Source organism: Bufo bufo, chromosome 7, assembly GCF_905171765.1.
Source record: "Bufo bufo chromosome 7, aBufBuf1.1, whole genome shotgun sequence".
Taxonomy (NCBI): Eukaryota; Metazoa; Chordata; class Amphibia; order Anura; family Bufonidae; genus Bufo; species Bufo bufo.
In genome coordinates, this window is record NC_053395.1 from 7,488,660 (window position 1) to 7,503,167 (window position 14,508).

The 14,508-nt window shown below is 44.3% G+C and overlaps 1 protein-coding gene across 1 annotated transcript in view; it reads right to left on the reverse strand.

Annotated features, from left to right (window-relative positions):
* Window positions 1–328: 328 nt before the first annotated feature.
* The window catches only part of LOC121007954 (serine protease 33-like), a 78,680-nt gene continuing 64,500 nt past the window's right edge, over window positions 329–14,508 (reverse strand). The window contains exons 3-7 of the mRNA XM_040440221.1: window positions 7,090–7,267; window positions 5,310–5,479; window positions 2,705–2,819; window positions 1,824–2,040; window positions 329–438 (exon numbers count right to left, since the gene is read on the reverse strand). Coding sequence (XP_040296155.1) covers window positions 329–438; window positions 1,824–2,040; window positions 2,705–2,819; window positions 5,310–5,479; window positions 7,090–7,267 — 790 coding nt within the window. The remainder of the gene's footprint in view (window positions 439–1,823; window positions 2,041–2,704; window positions 2,820–5,309; window positions 5,480–7,089; window positions 7,268–14,508) is intronic.

A 14,508-nucleotide genomic window follows, 5' to 3' on the forward strand; every position in this document is an offset into this window, starting at 1 on the left:
ATGCATGTGTTCTCATTAGTAACAGAGGAGGGTTTTGCCATCAGGAGAGGGTTTGGAGATCACATTAGATGGTTGCTGATCCCACTAATGTACATTTAATATCTATGGCCAGCTCAAGAGTGACCTGGGTCCCCAATAGAGCCACTTGCACTTTTTACATGCTACGCACTTCTGCAACCTCCCTGAATTACCGTAATAGCTCAACTGGGAATCTGTCTCTCCGGAGTTCAGGGGGTTTCCGTGAGGACAGTGATACTGACTAGGAGGTAGGCACCACTTTGCTGTGGGCTCTATGGACAATATCAATCTCCTTCTCATCTCAATCTCCTCAATCTTCTTCGTCCACTTTACAAAAACTTTTTGTTCTATTCCACATTTGCAATTTATTGGAGAAACTGTGTTCAAGTAAATGTTTTTTTTTCAGTTTCTTTTGTAATCCTTCCATAAGATTAAGAGGGTCATATACTAACCAGAAATACTAACCAGTAGGCGTATTTCTGACACAGATTGTGCTGCAATCTGCGACTTTTTCCCACTCACGTTTTGTCAAAAATAGTGGACGTGGAGTGGGCTGGAACTTGGAACTTGCCTTACGCATCATACACTTCTTTTTTCCATGGTTACGACCACCCTGTAATCCAGAAGTGGTGGTCGTGCTTGCACACTGTAGAAATAAGTGCCAGTCTATGCACACTCTCATGGTCCACAAGAGAGACCGGCGCTTTTTCCCATAGTGTGCAAGCACTATCACCACTGCTGGATTACAGGGTGGTCGTAACCATGGAAAAAAGAAGTGTATAATGTGATGGAAAAATGAATCAAGCCAACAAAGTAAGCAAAATGGACAATAACAATACATTAGTAAATGTATTGTATTAACCCCTCCAGGACCTTGGACTAGAATGCTCGTCCTAAAGGGCTGGTACTTTGCGCCCCAGGACAAGCATTCTCATCCTGCCGTTCCCCCATGTGTGGTGCCGCGATCAGCGGCAGAGATCCGGCTGTTACTTACTAAAACAGCTATTTTTCTGTTACCTTGCCTCGCAAAAAGTGTAATATAGAGCAACAAAAAATCATATGCTGCCTAAAATAGTACCAACAAAACTGCCACCTTATCCCATAGTTTACAAAATGGGGTCTTTTTTTGGAGTTTCTACTCTACGCTTAAAATTATCCCAGTAAAATCTGCCCTCCAAAAACCATATGGCGTTCCTTTCCTTCTGCTCCCTGTTGTGTGCCCGTACAGCAGTTTACAACCACATATGGGGTGTTTCTGTAAACTACAGAATCAGAGTAATAAATATTGAGTTTTGTTTGGCTGTTTACCCTTGCTTTGTTAGTGGAAAAATCTGCCAAAAAATTGAAATTCTGAAATTTCATCTCCATTTTCCATTAATTCTTGTGGAACACCTAAAGGGTTAACAAAGTTTCTAAAATCAGTTTTGAATACCTTGAGGGGTGTAGTTTCTAAAATGGGGTCATTTTTGGGTGGTTTCTATTATGTAAGCCTCACAAAGGGACTTCAGACCTGAACTTAAACTTGACATGATACATGCCACTTGCTGAAGTGAGACAAACCCTTTAAGACCAGTGTTTTAGACGCTGGTCTTAATAAGCCCTTTAGCTGGGGCTGTTATAAAGAGGCGCCGATCTCTACATTACATACCACCTTCTGAAATGACACAACCCCTTAAATAAATGACCCCCAACATGTTTAGAAGAGAAGTGTGGAGCCTGCACGGTGGATGCACAAGGTGTCTGGCCCAAGACTCTTGTAATGACTTTCCATGGATTGTGCCTGAGTAGTGGTGTCCACGTCTTACCTTCTGGTGTAGAATCCGCAGGTGTAGGCACTGGTATGTCTACAAGGTCAATGAAGGTCGCATCGGGAACATAGCTCTGGATCCATGCTGCATAGGCCGGTACTAAGGTGTACACCCCAGGGAGGTAAGGTAAAACACATCCTATTCCCCAACTTACGATGCCCGCTTCATACCAGACACTGTTTACTTTACACACCAGAGGTCCCCCGGAGTCTCCCTGGAAGACAAAAATTGCATCAATTTCCAGAGAAAGGACATTTGTTTATAATTTATGAAAAATGTCATCCTATGGAATCATCCTAGTCTGGTGGGTGGATCCAAGGAAGGTGAATATTCTGAAGGTCTGACACCAGAGAGCAGGTGCATGCATAGAACTGAAAAGAATGCAATGTGGTGTGGCGCCCCCTCCCTCTGTCAAACACCTAGGATGCTGCAGCCGATGTTTAAGAAGTGGAGGGCGCCAATCAGAGCGGATGTAAGTGCGCTGCAATCACTGGCACCAATGCTGCATCTATGGCTCACTTAAGAAAAGCTGTTGCAGGCAATCAGGAGGAGAAGTTGTGCTGGGGGCCCAAGCTGGGGGCTTTTCCATCCTGGCCCTTCAGCCCTCAGTTACCCCCATCTACAAACACCAATTGTCTTAGTTTTGTTGTCCTCCATTTGCTGGAGGGCACAGGGCAGCGGGCGGAGCACCCGTCATAATTTACTGTACAAATTCTGCAAGTGTGAATGTCACAGATCTCCATGTAACTGTGGAAGATAAAGTGGAAATCCTGAGCATGGGCAGATGTATGTGGTCCTGGCTATCGATCGCCGTGCACCTACAGGTGGGTCCAATGGAAGACAGCAGCCTCGCCCATCTCTGCACCACTCGTACTTACCTGGCAGGAATCCTTGCCTCCATCTATGTAACCAGAACATATCATGTCATCTAGGATGATGGTCTGGCTGCTGCTGATGTCGGAGAACATATGGTAGAGCTGGTCACATGTCGCTCTGTCAATGATCGGAGTTTGTTACAAATTCCAGGGCATGGAAGATAAAGATGGAGGATCACAGCTGGTGGACTCACCCACAATGCTCTTCAGGCAACCTGACAGCCAATCAGGAGGCAGGATACTGGCCGGTCTATTAGGCTCCCTGCTAGCTCAGATGATATTGTGAGCTCAGGCGGGGGTGGAAAAAACCTATGTGTCCCAAATTGTAGAAAAGTCCAAACTGAAGTAGGCAGAGACAACAGAAGTGGGCAGGGCCTGCAGTACCGTACTACAGAAGAATATACCGCTTCAGCAAAACCAAATACTACAGTGCAAATACTGCCCTATCACCATACAGTTGAATTCAGGAGGGCCCCTGCGGCCGTTGGCCACGTGTATCAGTACCTGATGCTCCGACATTAGTTATTGCCTAGAGCAGGGATCAGCAACCTCCTGCACTCCAGGTCTTTTGAGACTACAACTCCCAGAATGCTCCATTCACTTTTATAGGAGTTAGCAGAACAGCCAAGCATGTTTGCATGCTGGGAGTTGTAGTTTCACAGCAGCTGGCATGCCAAAGGTTGCTGAGCCCTGGCTTGGAGCATCAGATCATTTTGTACCAGTGTCTGTGAGGAGGGCTCAGGCAGCCCCCTGGCCAGCATCCCACCAGGACAGTTCCCTGTAAGGTATGTGGTCGGTCCACCCCTGAGCTCAGGCACTGATTCGGTAGGATGTGTCTTTTATATCTCCGACAGACACCAATCATACACACAAGCCAGTCGTTATAGGGTCCTGCAGGGACAGTGTATGGATACTATGGACTACTAGGTAGAAAGTCAGCTTTTATCATTAGGGACAGGATGGGGACAGTTAATGTACTGGGTGTCTTATAGGGCTGGAGCTGTTCACATGCATACACACTCTGCTGCACTGCACATCCATTTTTAAAGACATAGTACTCTTTTTTATGTGCAGGAGCCAGGTAGCAGCCTAACTCATATTTTATTTTTAAATCTACTGGTTGGTGATATTTTAAGAATCATAGTTGCACCGGACACTGTGCAATTGTGTCTTTTTCCCAAAAAAACTGTTGGAAATTTTCTGCAGTTAATAACTGCACAGTAAGCGTATTTTATTGCTTCTCCATCATGTTCTGTACTGCACTGCCACTCCTCCTGCTGCCACTAGTACTACCCCTGTGGTACTGCACTGCCACTCCTCCTGCTGCCACTAGTACTACCCCTGTAGTACTGCACTGCCACTCCTCCTGCTGCCACTAGTACTACCCCTGTAGTACTGCACTGATACTCCTCCTGCTGCCACTATTTTTACCCCTGTAGTACTGCACTGCCACTCCTCCTGCTGCCACTAATACTACCCATGTATTATTAGTGGCAGCAGAAGGAGTGGCACTAATATTACCCCTGTAGTACTGCACTGATACTCCTTCTGCTGCCACTAGTACTCCCCCTGTAGTACTGCACTGCCACTCCTCCTGCTGCCTCTGGTACTACCCCTGTAGTACTGCACTGCCACTCCTCCTGCTGCCACTAGTACTACAACTGTAGAACTGCACTGCCACTCCTTCTGCTGCCACTAGTACTACCCCTGTAGTGCTGCACTGCCACTCCTCCTGCTGCCACTAGTACTACCGCTGTAGTATTGCACTGCCACCCCTCCTGCTGCCACTAGTACTACCCCTGTGGTACTGCACTGCCACTCCTTCTGATGCCACTAGTACTACCGCTGTAGTATTGCACTGCCACCCCTCCTGCTGCCACTAGTACTACCCCTGTGGCACATCTGCTGTCAGGTTCCATACTGCACTGCTGCTCCCAAAGTGCTTTGGATGCTCAGAACAAGCCATAACACCATCTTCCCCCGATAAGGGACAATATTTGGAAGCTGTAAAATATGAAGAAGCAGAACACATGTGCCGGCTCGGTGTGATATTAAATACGCTATATGATACCGCCATCATACGTGTGTTTCCCCACAGCCATGTATGTCAGTGTCACTCAGACATCATTTACTATTGTGTCATTGCATTTCAAAGCTTGGGGAGGGAAAACATTCCTAGGAGACTAGAGGGTGTTATATCCCAATTTTCAGGGCTATTGGAGCACTTTCTATTCGGGGGGATTTATTTGTACTCATATCAAATCATTCGAACTGGATCTGAAAGGGATTTGTGAAATTAGCTCATCTCCAATTATGACCTCTGAGTGGGCCCATCCTTCCAGAATGACAGATGGAAAGGACATTACGGTACCATGAAAGGTTTTTGTGGTAATCCCTTTTCATGGGAGCGTGCCCTTCACGTAGAGGTTCTGAGTGCACCAGTCTCAGGTGTCTCCCTCTAATTTCATCTCTCTAGTCTTCACCAGCCATGGTTGCCCCCTTTACAGCCTGCACCAACCAATGCTGCTTTTGGTAGAACCGGTTCCAGCCAGAGGTTTGCAGCTTTGGATGTGTGAAGCATTAGATATGAGATGACCCAGAAGCAGACGTAAGGCTCAGCTCTACAAGTCGTACGTTCTGCCCGGACACAATCATTTTTATGTAAGACCGAGAACAATTCATGGGTCCATCCTCACCTGAGCCCCAACCGGTTACCCAGCACTCCAAGCCTTCGGGGAAGATGACGGAGGCGGTGGGCAGACAGATGGGCATGATGTACAGTCATGTGAAAAAATTAGGACACCCTTTGAAAGCATGTGGTTTTTTGTAACATTTTTAATAAATGGTTATTTCATCTCCGTTTCAACAATACAGAGAGATTAAAGTAATCCAACTAAACAAAGAAAACTGAAGAAAAGTCTTTTCAAGATCTTCTGTAAATGTCATTCTACAAAAATGCCTATTCTAACTGAGGAAAAAGATAGGACACCCTCACATGTATTCCCTCTTAAATTGGCTCAGATCTCACACCAGGTGCACATAATTAGTAGATCGTTACTCTGCATGTTGAATGAGGCTTGCCCTATTTAAACCTCAGACATTTAGTTTGGTGTGCTCCTGACTGTTGAAGTGAGAGTGAGCACCATGGTGAGAGCAAAAGAGCTGTCAGAGGACTTCAGAAAAAAGATTGTAGCAGCCTATGAGTCTGGGAAGGGATTTAAAAAGATCTCAAAAGATTTTGAAATCAGCCATTCCACTGTCCGGAAGATAGTCTACAAGTGGAGGGCTTTCAAAACAACTGCCAACATGCCCAGGACTGGTCGCCCCAGCAAGTTCACCCCAAGAGCAGACCGCAAGATGCTAAAAGAGGTCTCCAAAAACCCTAAAGTGTCATCTCGAGAACTACAGCAGGCTCTGGCTACTGTTGATGTAGAAGTACATGCCTCTACAATCAGAAAGAGACTGTACAAGTTTAACTTGCATGGGAGGTGTGCAAGGAGGAAACCTTTGCTTTCCAAGAGAAACATCGAGGCCAGACTGACATTTGCCAGAGATAAAGTTGACAAAGACCAGGACTTCTGGAATAATGTTCTTTGGACAGATGAGTCCAAAATTGAATTATTTGGACACAACAGCAGAGGACATGTTTGGCGTAAACCAAACACAGCATTCCAAGAAAAGAACCTCATACCAACTGTGAAGCATGGAGGTGGAAGTGTCATGGTTTGGGGCTGCTTTGCTGCAGCAGGACCTGGTCAGCTCACCATCATAGAATCCACGATGAATTCTACTGTGTATCAGAAGGTGCTTGAAGAACATGTGAGACCATCAGTTAGAAAATTAAAGCTGAAGCGGAACTGGACCATGCAATATGACAATGACCCAAAACATACTAGTAAATCAACCAAAGATTGGCTGAAAAAGAAGAAATGGAGAGTCCTGGAATGGCCAAGTCAAAGTCCAGATTTGAATCCCATTGAGATGCTGTGGGGTGACTTGAAAAGGGCTGTACGTGCAAGAAACCCCTCAAACATCTCACAGCTGAAAAAGTTCTGCATTGAGGAGTGGGGTAAAATTTCCTCAGACCGATGTCGAAGACTGGTAGATGGCTACAAGAACCGTCTCACTGCAGTTATTTCAGCCAAAGGAGGTAACACTCGCTATTAGGGGCAAGGGTGTCCTATCTTTTTCCTCAGTTAGAATAGGCATTTTTGTAGAATGACATTTACAGAAGATCTTGAAAAGACTTTTCTTCAGTTTTCTTTGTTTAGTTGGATTACTTTAATCTCTCTGTATTGTTGAAACGGAGATGAAATAACCATTTATTAAAAATGTTACAAAAAACCACATGCTTTCAAAGGGTGTCCTAATTTTTTCACATGACTGTAACTGGTGTAGTTGACCGGGCTGGAGAGCTTCACCAGAGCGATGTCTCCTGGACTTCCAGTCCCCGTATAGTTAGGGTGTATATAGATGTTAGAGACAGAAGAGCTCTGAGTGTGGTTATACGCCTCTGATAACCTGAAGAGCCCAAAGTACAAGGTGTAGGCCGCTTCAATGGTGTAACTGAGAACGAAAGGAGAGAACAGAAGGTAAACTGATAACAATATAATATACACTGAGATATAGGACCGGCCCCGAGCAACAAGCATGAATTTCATATGACTGCAATACATTGTCCACATAAGACCGCCAGAGTCCACATAAGACCGTCATACAGTGTTCACATAAGACCGTCATACAGTGTTCACATAAGACCGTCATACAGTGTTCACATAAGACCGTCATACAGTGTTCACATAAGACCGTCATACAGTGTTCACATAAGACTGGCCATACAGTGTCCACATAAGATCGCCATACAGAGTCCACATAAGACCGTCATACAGTGTTCACATAAGAAGGACATACAGAGTCCACATAAGACAGTCATATAGTGTTCACATAAGAATGACATACAATGTCCATACAAGACTGTTATACATTGTTCACATAAGACCACTATACAGTGTCCAAATGGCTGCCATATTGTTTTTACATAGTATTCAAATCAGGTGCAAGAACATTGTACTTTCTTCTAGGGTACAACAATATGGTGGCTTTTTGCTATAATGTGGGTTTTCTGGTCTGTGTCGCTATTACACGTAGCTTTCATTATTGCTATGTATGCTGCTATTTTAATTTTCCCACACTAGGTGGGGGGGCATCTTATTTTTCCCTATAACTGATAGTTTACACACAGGAAAAAACTGTCAGAATTTCTGTTGTTTTGGTCACTACTCTTCCCAAAAGGAGCAATAAACCTACAAGTACTGCAAAATATGGAAACAGTAAATGTCCCTGCACAAAACCAGCACAGCCGTATTGATGGAAACATAAGAAAAGCGATTCTCTCTGAATATAGCCGCAGTTTTCTTTATTTATTTTGTCTTTGAAGAGAGAATTTTATTGTTGAAGGCAGTGTATAAATCATACATCACCATAATCGTACTGACCAATAAGGTCATTTCTACCGCATAATCAAAAAGAAACTCATAAAAACAATACCCAAAAATTGGACTAAGGAATTGCAGACCTTTTAGCAATCTGTCCCCCTCCCTCCTAAAAAAAATGTATGATACAAGTTAAGGAATAAAGCATACATAGTCCAAAACACAAGTCATCGGGCAAAAACAAGCTCTTGTGCAGTTATGTAGATGGCAAACTGTTACAGTACACATAAAAAGTAGGGGTCCGCGCTAAATGTCTCTTAGGCAGAGGATTGTTCACAAGCAGTGATGGCCAGTTTGCCCGCGAACACATGCGAGCTGCCATCTTAACTCACAAGTCCGGCGATGCACAGGTAAGTCCTTACTTGTGACTGAGCCGGTCTGAAACAAATGCCGTCACTGGGAGCAGGCAGTTCCGAGAACCCCGGCGGCTGTTCTCGGAACTGCCTGCTCCCGGAGACCGCATTTGTTTCAGACCGGCTCGGACTTACCTGTGCATCGCCGGACTTGTGAATTAAGATGGCAGCCCGCATGGGCGAAAACTGCGAACTGGCCATCACTGTTCACAAGCAGTTACTTTTCCAGAGGCCATTCATTTTTAATCCCTGGCTTCCGACCTCTTCAGTCACTGAATCGACCGGCAACAGAAACCTTTTTTTTGTCCCTTCAAAAAAGGAAACAGATATAGTGCAGACCCGCAAGTATAAAACTTCTCTGTATTTTATTGTACTTACAAGATCATTACTTGCAACATGGCATATAAAATTAGTATCTCTGCCCGACCCGGGTTTCGCTACCAGCTTCGTCTGGGGCGCCATGATTTTACCGTCATTGGGGAGGTATTTATTACCCCACCCCCTAAACCCATGTTCCGCTTTAGTTATCCACACCCTTCTAACTCCGGAGTTGGACTTCTGTACATTCACATTTTTAAAACTACCTTATGTATCCTACATTAATACCAACAAAATACACATAGATTTAAATCATGAATAAATATAAAACATCACAAAACCTACATCCTGTTTCTCTGAAACGTATGTATCAACATCATTGGTTTCTTCGCTATCGATCCATAAGACACCATTAAAATCTTCTACATAAAAATAATGTATTCTTTTTCCTCTCCATATTTCTATTTATCATTTCATTAAAAGGGTAGCGCTTAATTACTGAGGTTTGCCATATTCTTTCTAATGGGGGCTCACTTCATAAAGATAATAGGTTCCCGTTTCTGGTCTGATTTAAAACGTAACATTTATTTTATTTTTATTAAAAAAGAAATAAAACGGGAAGAAAAAAATAAAGAAAAATGGTTAAAAAGGAAGTGCTGGCTGAGCTCTGCGGCTAGGGATAATGTAAGAAGTTACATTATCCCTAGCCGCGGAGCTCAGCCAGCACTTCATTTTTAACCATTTTTCTCTCTTTTTTTCTTCCCGTTTTATTTATTTAATAAAAATAAAATAAATGTTACGTTTTAAATCAGACCAAAAATGGGAACCTATTAGCCTTAGGCTATTATAATTGAAATATTTATTTCCTGAGTCCAAAGGGTCCTTGAAGTAAAAATCACTTCATAAAGACATACCGTATTTCCTCTGATAGGAGATCTCTTATTTGATATATATTCAGCACAAAGGGACTGAGAGATGCCCCAAGGTAAGTACCAGCTAAAATCAGTTCTCCCATTTACTACAACACCTTGCGGGAAGACCTGTATACCTAAAATCTTTGTCTCCTACAAAACACCTTCTATCTCCTAATATACTATTCTGCCTGCCTTATATCACTCTGAGTAAAGAGAAGAAATTCCCACGGCGCAAAAACCAGTCTTTGACGATATAAACTTGATTTAATAATTCGGCAGGTGGTACAACGCGTTTCGGGGCAGAAGACACCCCTTCATCAGGTACAAACTGCTCATACAATGAACATAACTACAAAGCACACTTAAATACATTTAAAAAAACGCCAAAATGGCATAGAAAGGGGAGTGGAGGAGGAGGTCCTGACCCCTCCACATGTCAAGTATAGAATATACAATCTAGCATACAAATTAGTCCCATCTTAAAATAGGGCTCATAAGTGAATAAAACATTGGTGGTCAGTGTAGAATAAAAGAAAAAATTTAAAATATAGACAGTTGAACTTATTTGGAGATAATAGAGCGGCGTCCGGCTGCATGAGAGAGCCGGAACACATCGCTCTGCTGGGTGCGGTCATGTGATGGCAGCAGCGATCACATGACCGTTCCATCGCCTGGCAACCAGACGCTACTTCTCCTGCCCAGTTTAGAATGTATGGGCGGGCGGGAGGAGGAGCGCATCGGAGCGAGCAGGCGCTGCTAGTAACTCCGATACTGCTCATGGAGGTGGGGGGATTAGGATGAGAAGATCAGGGATACACCCCTGTAGTATAATGGGAGATCGAGGGGGGGAAGGGACAAGAGACAAGACTGCCAGGACAAGCGTTTAGTGATAAGAACGCCAGCCATATGAAAGGAAATAAATGACAATAAATATGAATAAATATTAATATAAACAGATGAAATAATATGATAGTAACGATAATGATTAATAAAAGTGATAATAATAATAATAATAATAATAATAAATAAGCATAAATTTATACTATTGCATCGCATGATATTAATTGATATTAAAATTAATAATAATTTAAAAAAAAATGGATAATAATTGACCTCAACAATTGGAATACAACTAAAATAATCTATATAATAAAATTAATTACCCGGATTGGCAGCAACAAAAAACAAAATGGCTGCACACCGTTATATATACAAACAATAGAGCTAAGAAATGGGGGTCATTTCTTAGCTCTATTGGCAGCAGAAAGAACAGGTCTATAAGGATAACATACATATAAAATTAATTGATATTAAATAAAAATATATAATCAGTAATCAGTGACCTCCAAACTAGGATTGAAGCTAAGGGACAGAAAAATATTTCTATAAACAAATTGATCACCCGGATGATCAATTTGTTTATTTTTATTTTTTATTTTTATTATTATTATTATTATTTCTTCTCTTTACTTGGATCTATCCGCCTTCTTGGGGACTCCAGGCATCCCTACGTGGAAGTGCGTACATCCCTGGCTGCATGACCATCTGCATTGGGGGCCTTCTACAACCCCCTTCAAGCCTTCAGTAGTGTTGTGCCTATTGATTGCACAACGCATAAAGGTGAGCCTACAATCTGGAGTATTTTTTGTTTATTTACTTAACTGGACTGTACTACCCTATGGTGCGCCTTTTGTGTTTTCATAGAGAAACACCGCCTGTCACGTTGAACTTTATATAACCTTGAAACTGGCAAGGCTGTTCTCCTATGTGTAACAACCCAGACTTGTGTTATCACACGTCTCTACCCCGCAACTCTCTTTTAAGAGCCTTTATACTATCAGATGTGATTTTGCTCATGTCCTCCACAAATGTGCATATAAATCCATGTTAAATGTAATTGTTCCTGTATTTTGCCTGGTTACCAGTAGGTGGCAGCAACACATTGGCAAGTACAGCTTAGTGTTTAGTGAATCTAGGCAGGAATGGATTATTCCAGCTTAGCTCCCCCTCTATGAGAGAGTGGGCTGTTCCCACATCCTGGCAGCATGGGTGGAGAAGGATGTTAGAGTTAGTGTAGCCTCCCCCCTGCTCGGGGAAGGCTGTGTGATAACATTCAGAATAACCCCTGCATAGGGAAGCCAGCAAGGATCTAGTCTCAGCTGAGACTTGGCCATATTCCCAGTCTGAGCACCTTCAGCTCAGCTGGATGAGGAAAGCAGAAAACTACAAACAACCTCCAGAATTCCAGGAAGAAAGCATCCCCTGAGAATCCATCTGAGAGATAAGTCCAGAGACCTAGGAGAAGCTATTCCCTCCTCAGCTAGTCTGTACCCCACACAGCAGAGGTGACAATTAAAGCAGAAGTACTCATTCCTGCCAATCATTGCCAAAACCTGATGGGACCAAGAGACCAAAGCTGTATACTGCTTGGATGAAAGTTCTTTCAAGTAAAGCAACGTTTGAACTTCATCTAAAGGTCTGGACATCATTCCTTCTGCAAAATTCCTCTATTACTCCTACTATCACTACACTCAAATTTATTGCAAGTGAGCCAGGAGTCAAGCCGTACCCAGGTAGGAGACACTGTGACACAATTATCACCACCCCGCAGAGACATTATAGGCCATTACACCACTCTGGCATTCCTAATCTGGGACGTGCGTTATAACACCTTGAAAGGGCCCTGGGATAGTACCCTGTGCATGATGCAATTGGCGTCACAACAAATACAGAACATTAACAACCCGAATCCTGGCCATTGCAATTTTTGGCGTCATGAACAGGATCGAATTGTGTGCCTAACAGCATCGAATTGTGTGCCTAACAGGATCGGATTGTGTGCCGAACACTACAACAAGGCCTAGGAACTGTGTTAAAATCCCGAAAATTTACTTTATTGCTTTTATTGCGGTGCCAGACAGCGCTAAACCATGCCAAGTGAGTGAAGACTCCTCCTCTTCACTTTCTGCATCCAGCCTGACTGAGGAGCAGAGGAAGATGGCACTCCCAAAGCCAAAGTGGGACCAAATGACCGTAAAAGGCGAATCGGGGTACGAAAAATACCCACCGGAGATCCGGGTCTCCTAACTCATCTGCAAGAAAGTCCCGTTGGTGTTTGCCGTGATCCCAGAGGCTGAAGAATCCTCATCGGATGGCGAGACAGCCGCCACCGCTGACTTAAAAATGGCTGCCGTTCTCAAACCTGCTCCTGCGGAAGCTGATGTCAGACCAGCAGTCCAGATCCCGGAGGCCGTGGATTCCTCCGCGGCTACTGAACCCACAGCCAAGCCTGATCCCGTGGAAGATCCCACCTGTCAAGTTTTCCAGGCACTGGAAGCACCTACACCATCAAGCGCTTAATCGTCATCGCCAGCGACCGACGTCCCGGCCCAGGAACCAGCTGCGTCTTTGGAGGAGTTGACCGCCCTTCTGCAGATAGCTGCGACCACCAACAATAACCAGCAGAAGGCACCGGAAATGGCCCTAGGCCACGAAATCAGGTAGTAGCCACCTCACTACCTGAGACCCCAGTCCAACCCGTAGCTGCCCCTGCACCGCGCCCCGTGGTACCCGACATCTGTTAGGCCTGGAGAGGCCCCGCTTCACACGCCCACTGGCGCGGTGGAGGCGGCTGGAGTTTCCACTCCGCCACCCAGAACGGACACCCCCAAACCAAGTCACCTCAAAACTGAGGTCCCTCTCGAGATCACTCGCCATGCCCAAAGTCAATGGGAATATAAAACGGTGGTTGAAGAGTGGGTCAAGCAAGTCTTGGATGACCCCTGGCCCGGCAATCCTAAACTCGCCTGGTGCGCTCTAACAGTGTTATGGTTTTCCGTAGAGAGAGGAGTGGGATTTCTCCAAGACAATTACACTGGAGCAGAATTATTTGCGGGCCGCCGCTCTGTTAAGCGGACAGACCTGCCTCAGGCCCGCCACAATGCCGGAGATCAAGTAGAATATACCCGATGCGGTCTGTACAGGGCTTATTTGCAGCTGGAGTGACCTTTCTGGCCAAACCGCTAACCCCTGCTACTACCCCAGAGACCCGGCAGGAAGACACAGGCTCTGCTGGGAGAGTCTGTGTTTACAAGAAGCCCCGGATGGCCAACTACGTTTCAGGGAACGAGTACAACCTAACCCAGAGCCCCTCATCCCTGACCTGGCAGCACCCCAACATTACGGGTGGGCCAGATCAACATTTCAGTGCTAACTTTTAATCCCAGAGTGCAACCCTATGTTCTACCGTGGAAGCTTTCACAGTCTCACCTGGTTGAACTTCCAGAACTACTTAAGCCAGAGGTTTTACCTACAGTACAGACCAAAAGTTTGGACACACCTTCTCATTCAAAGAGTTTTCTTTATTTTCATGACTATGAAAATTGTAGATTCACACTGAAGGCATCAAAACTATGAATTAACACATGTGGAATTATATACATAACAAACAAGTGTGAAACAACAGAAAATATGTCATATTCTAGGTTCTTCAAAGTAGCCACCTTTTGCTTTGATTACTGCTTTGCACACTCTTGGCATTCTCTTGATGAGCTTCAAGAGGTAGTCCCCTGAAATGGTTTTCACTTCACAGGTGTGCCCTGTCAGGTTTAATAAGTGGGATTTCTTGCCTTATAAATGGGGTTGGGACCATCAGTTGCGTTGAGGAGAAGTCAGGTGGATACACAGCTGATAGTCCTACTGAATAGACTGTTAGAATTTGTATTATGGCA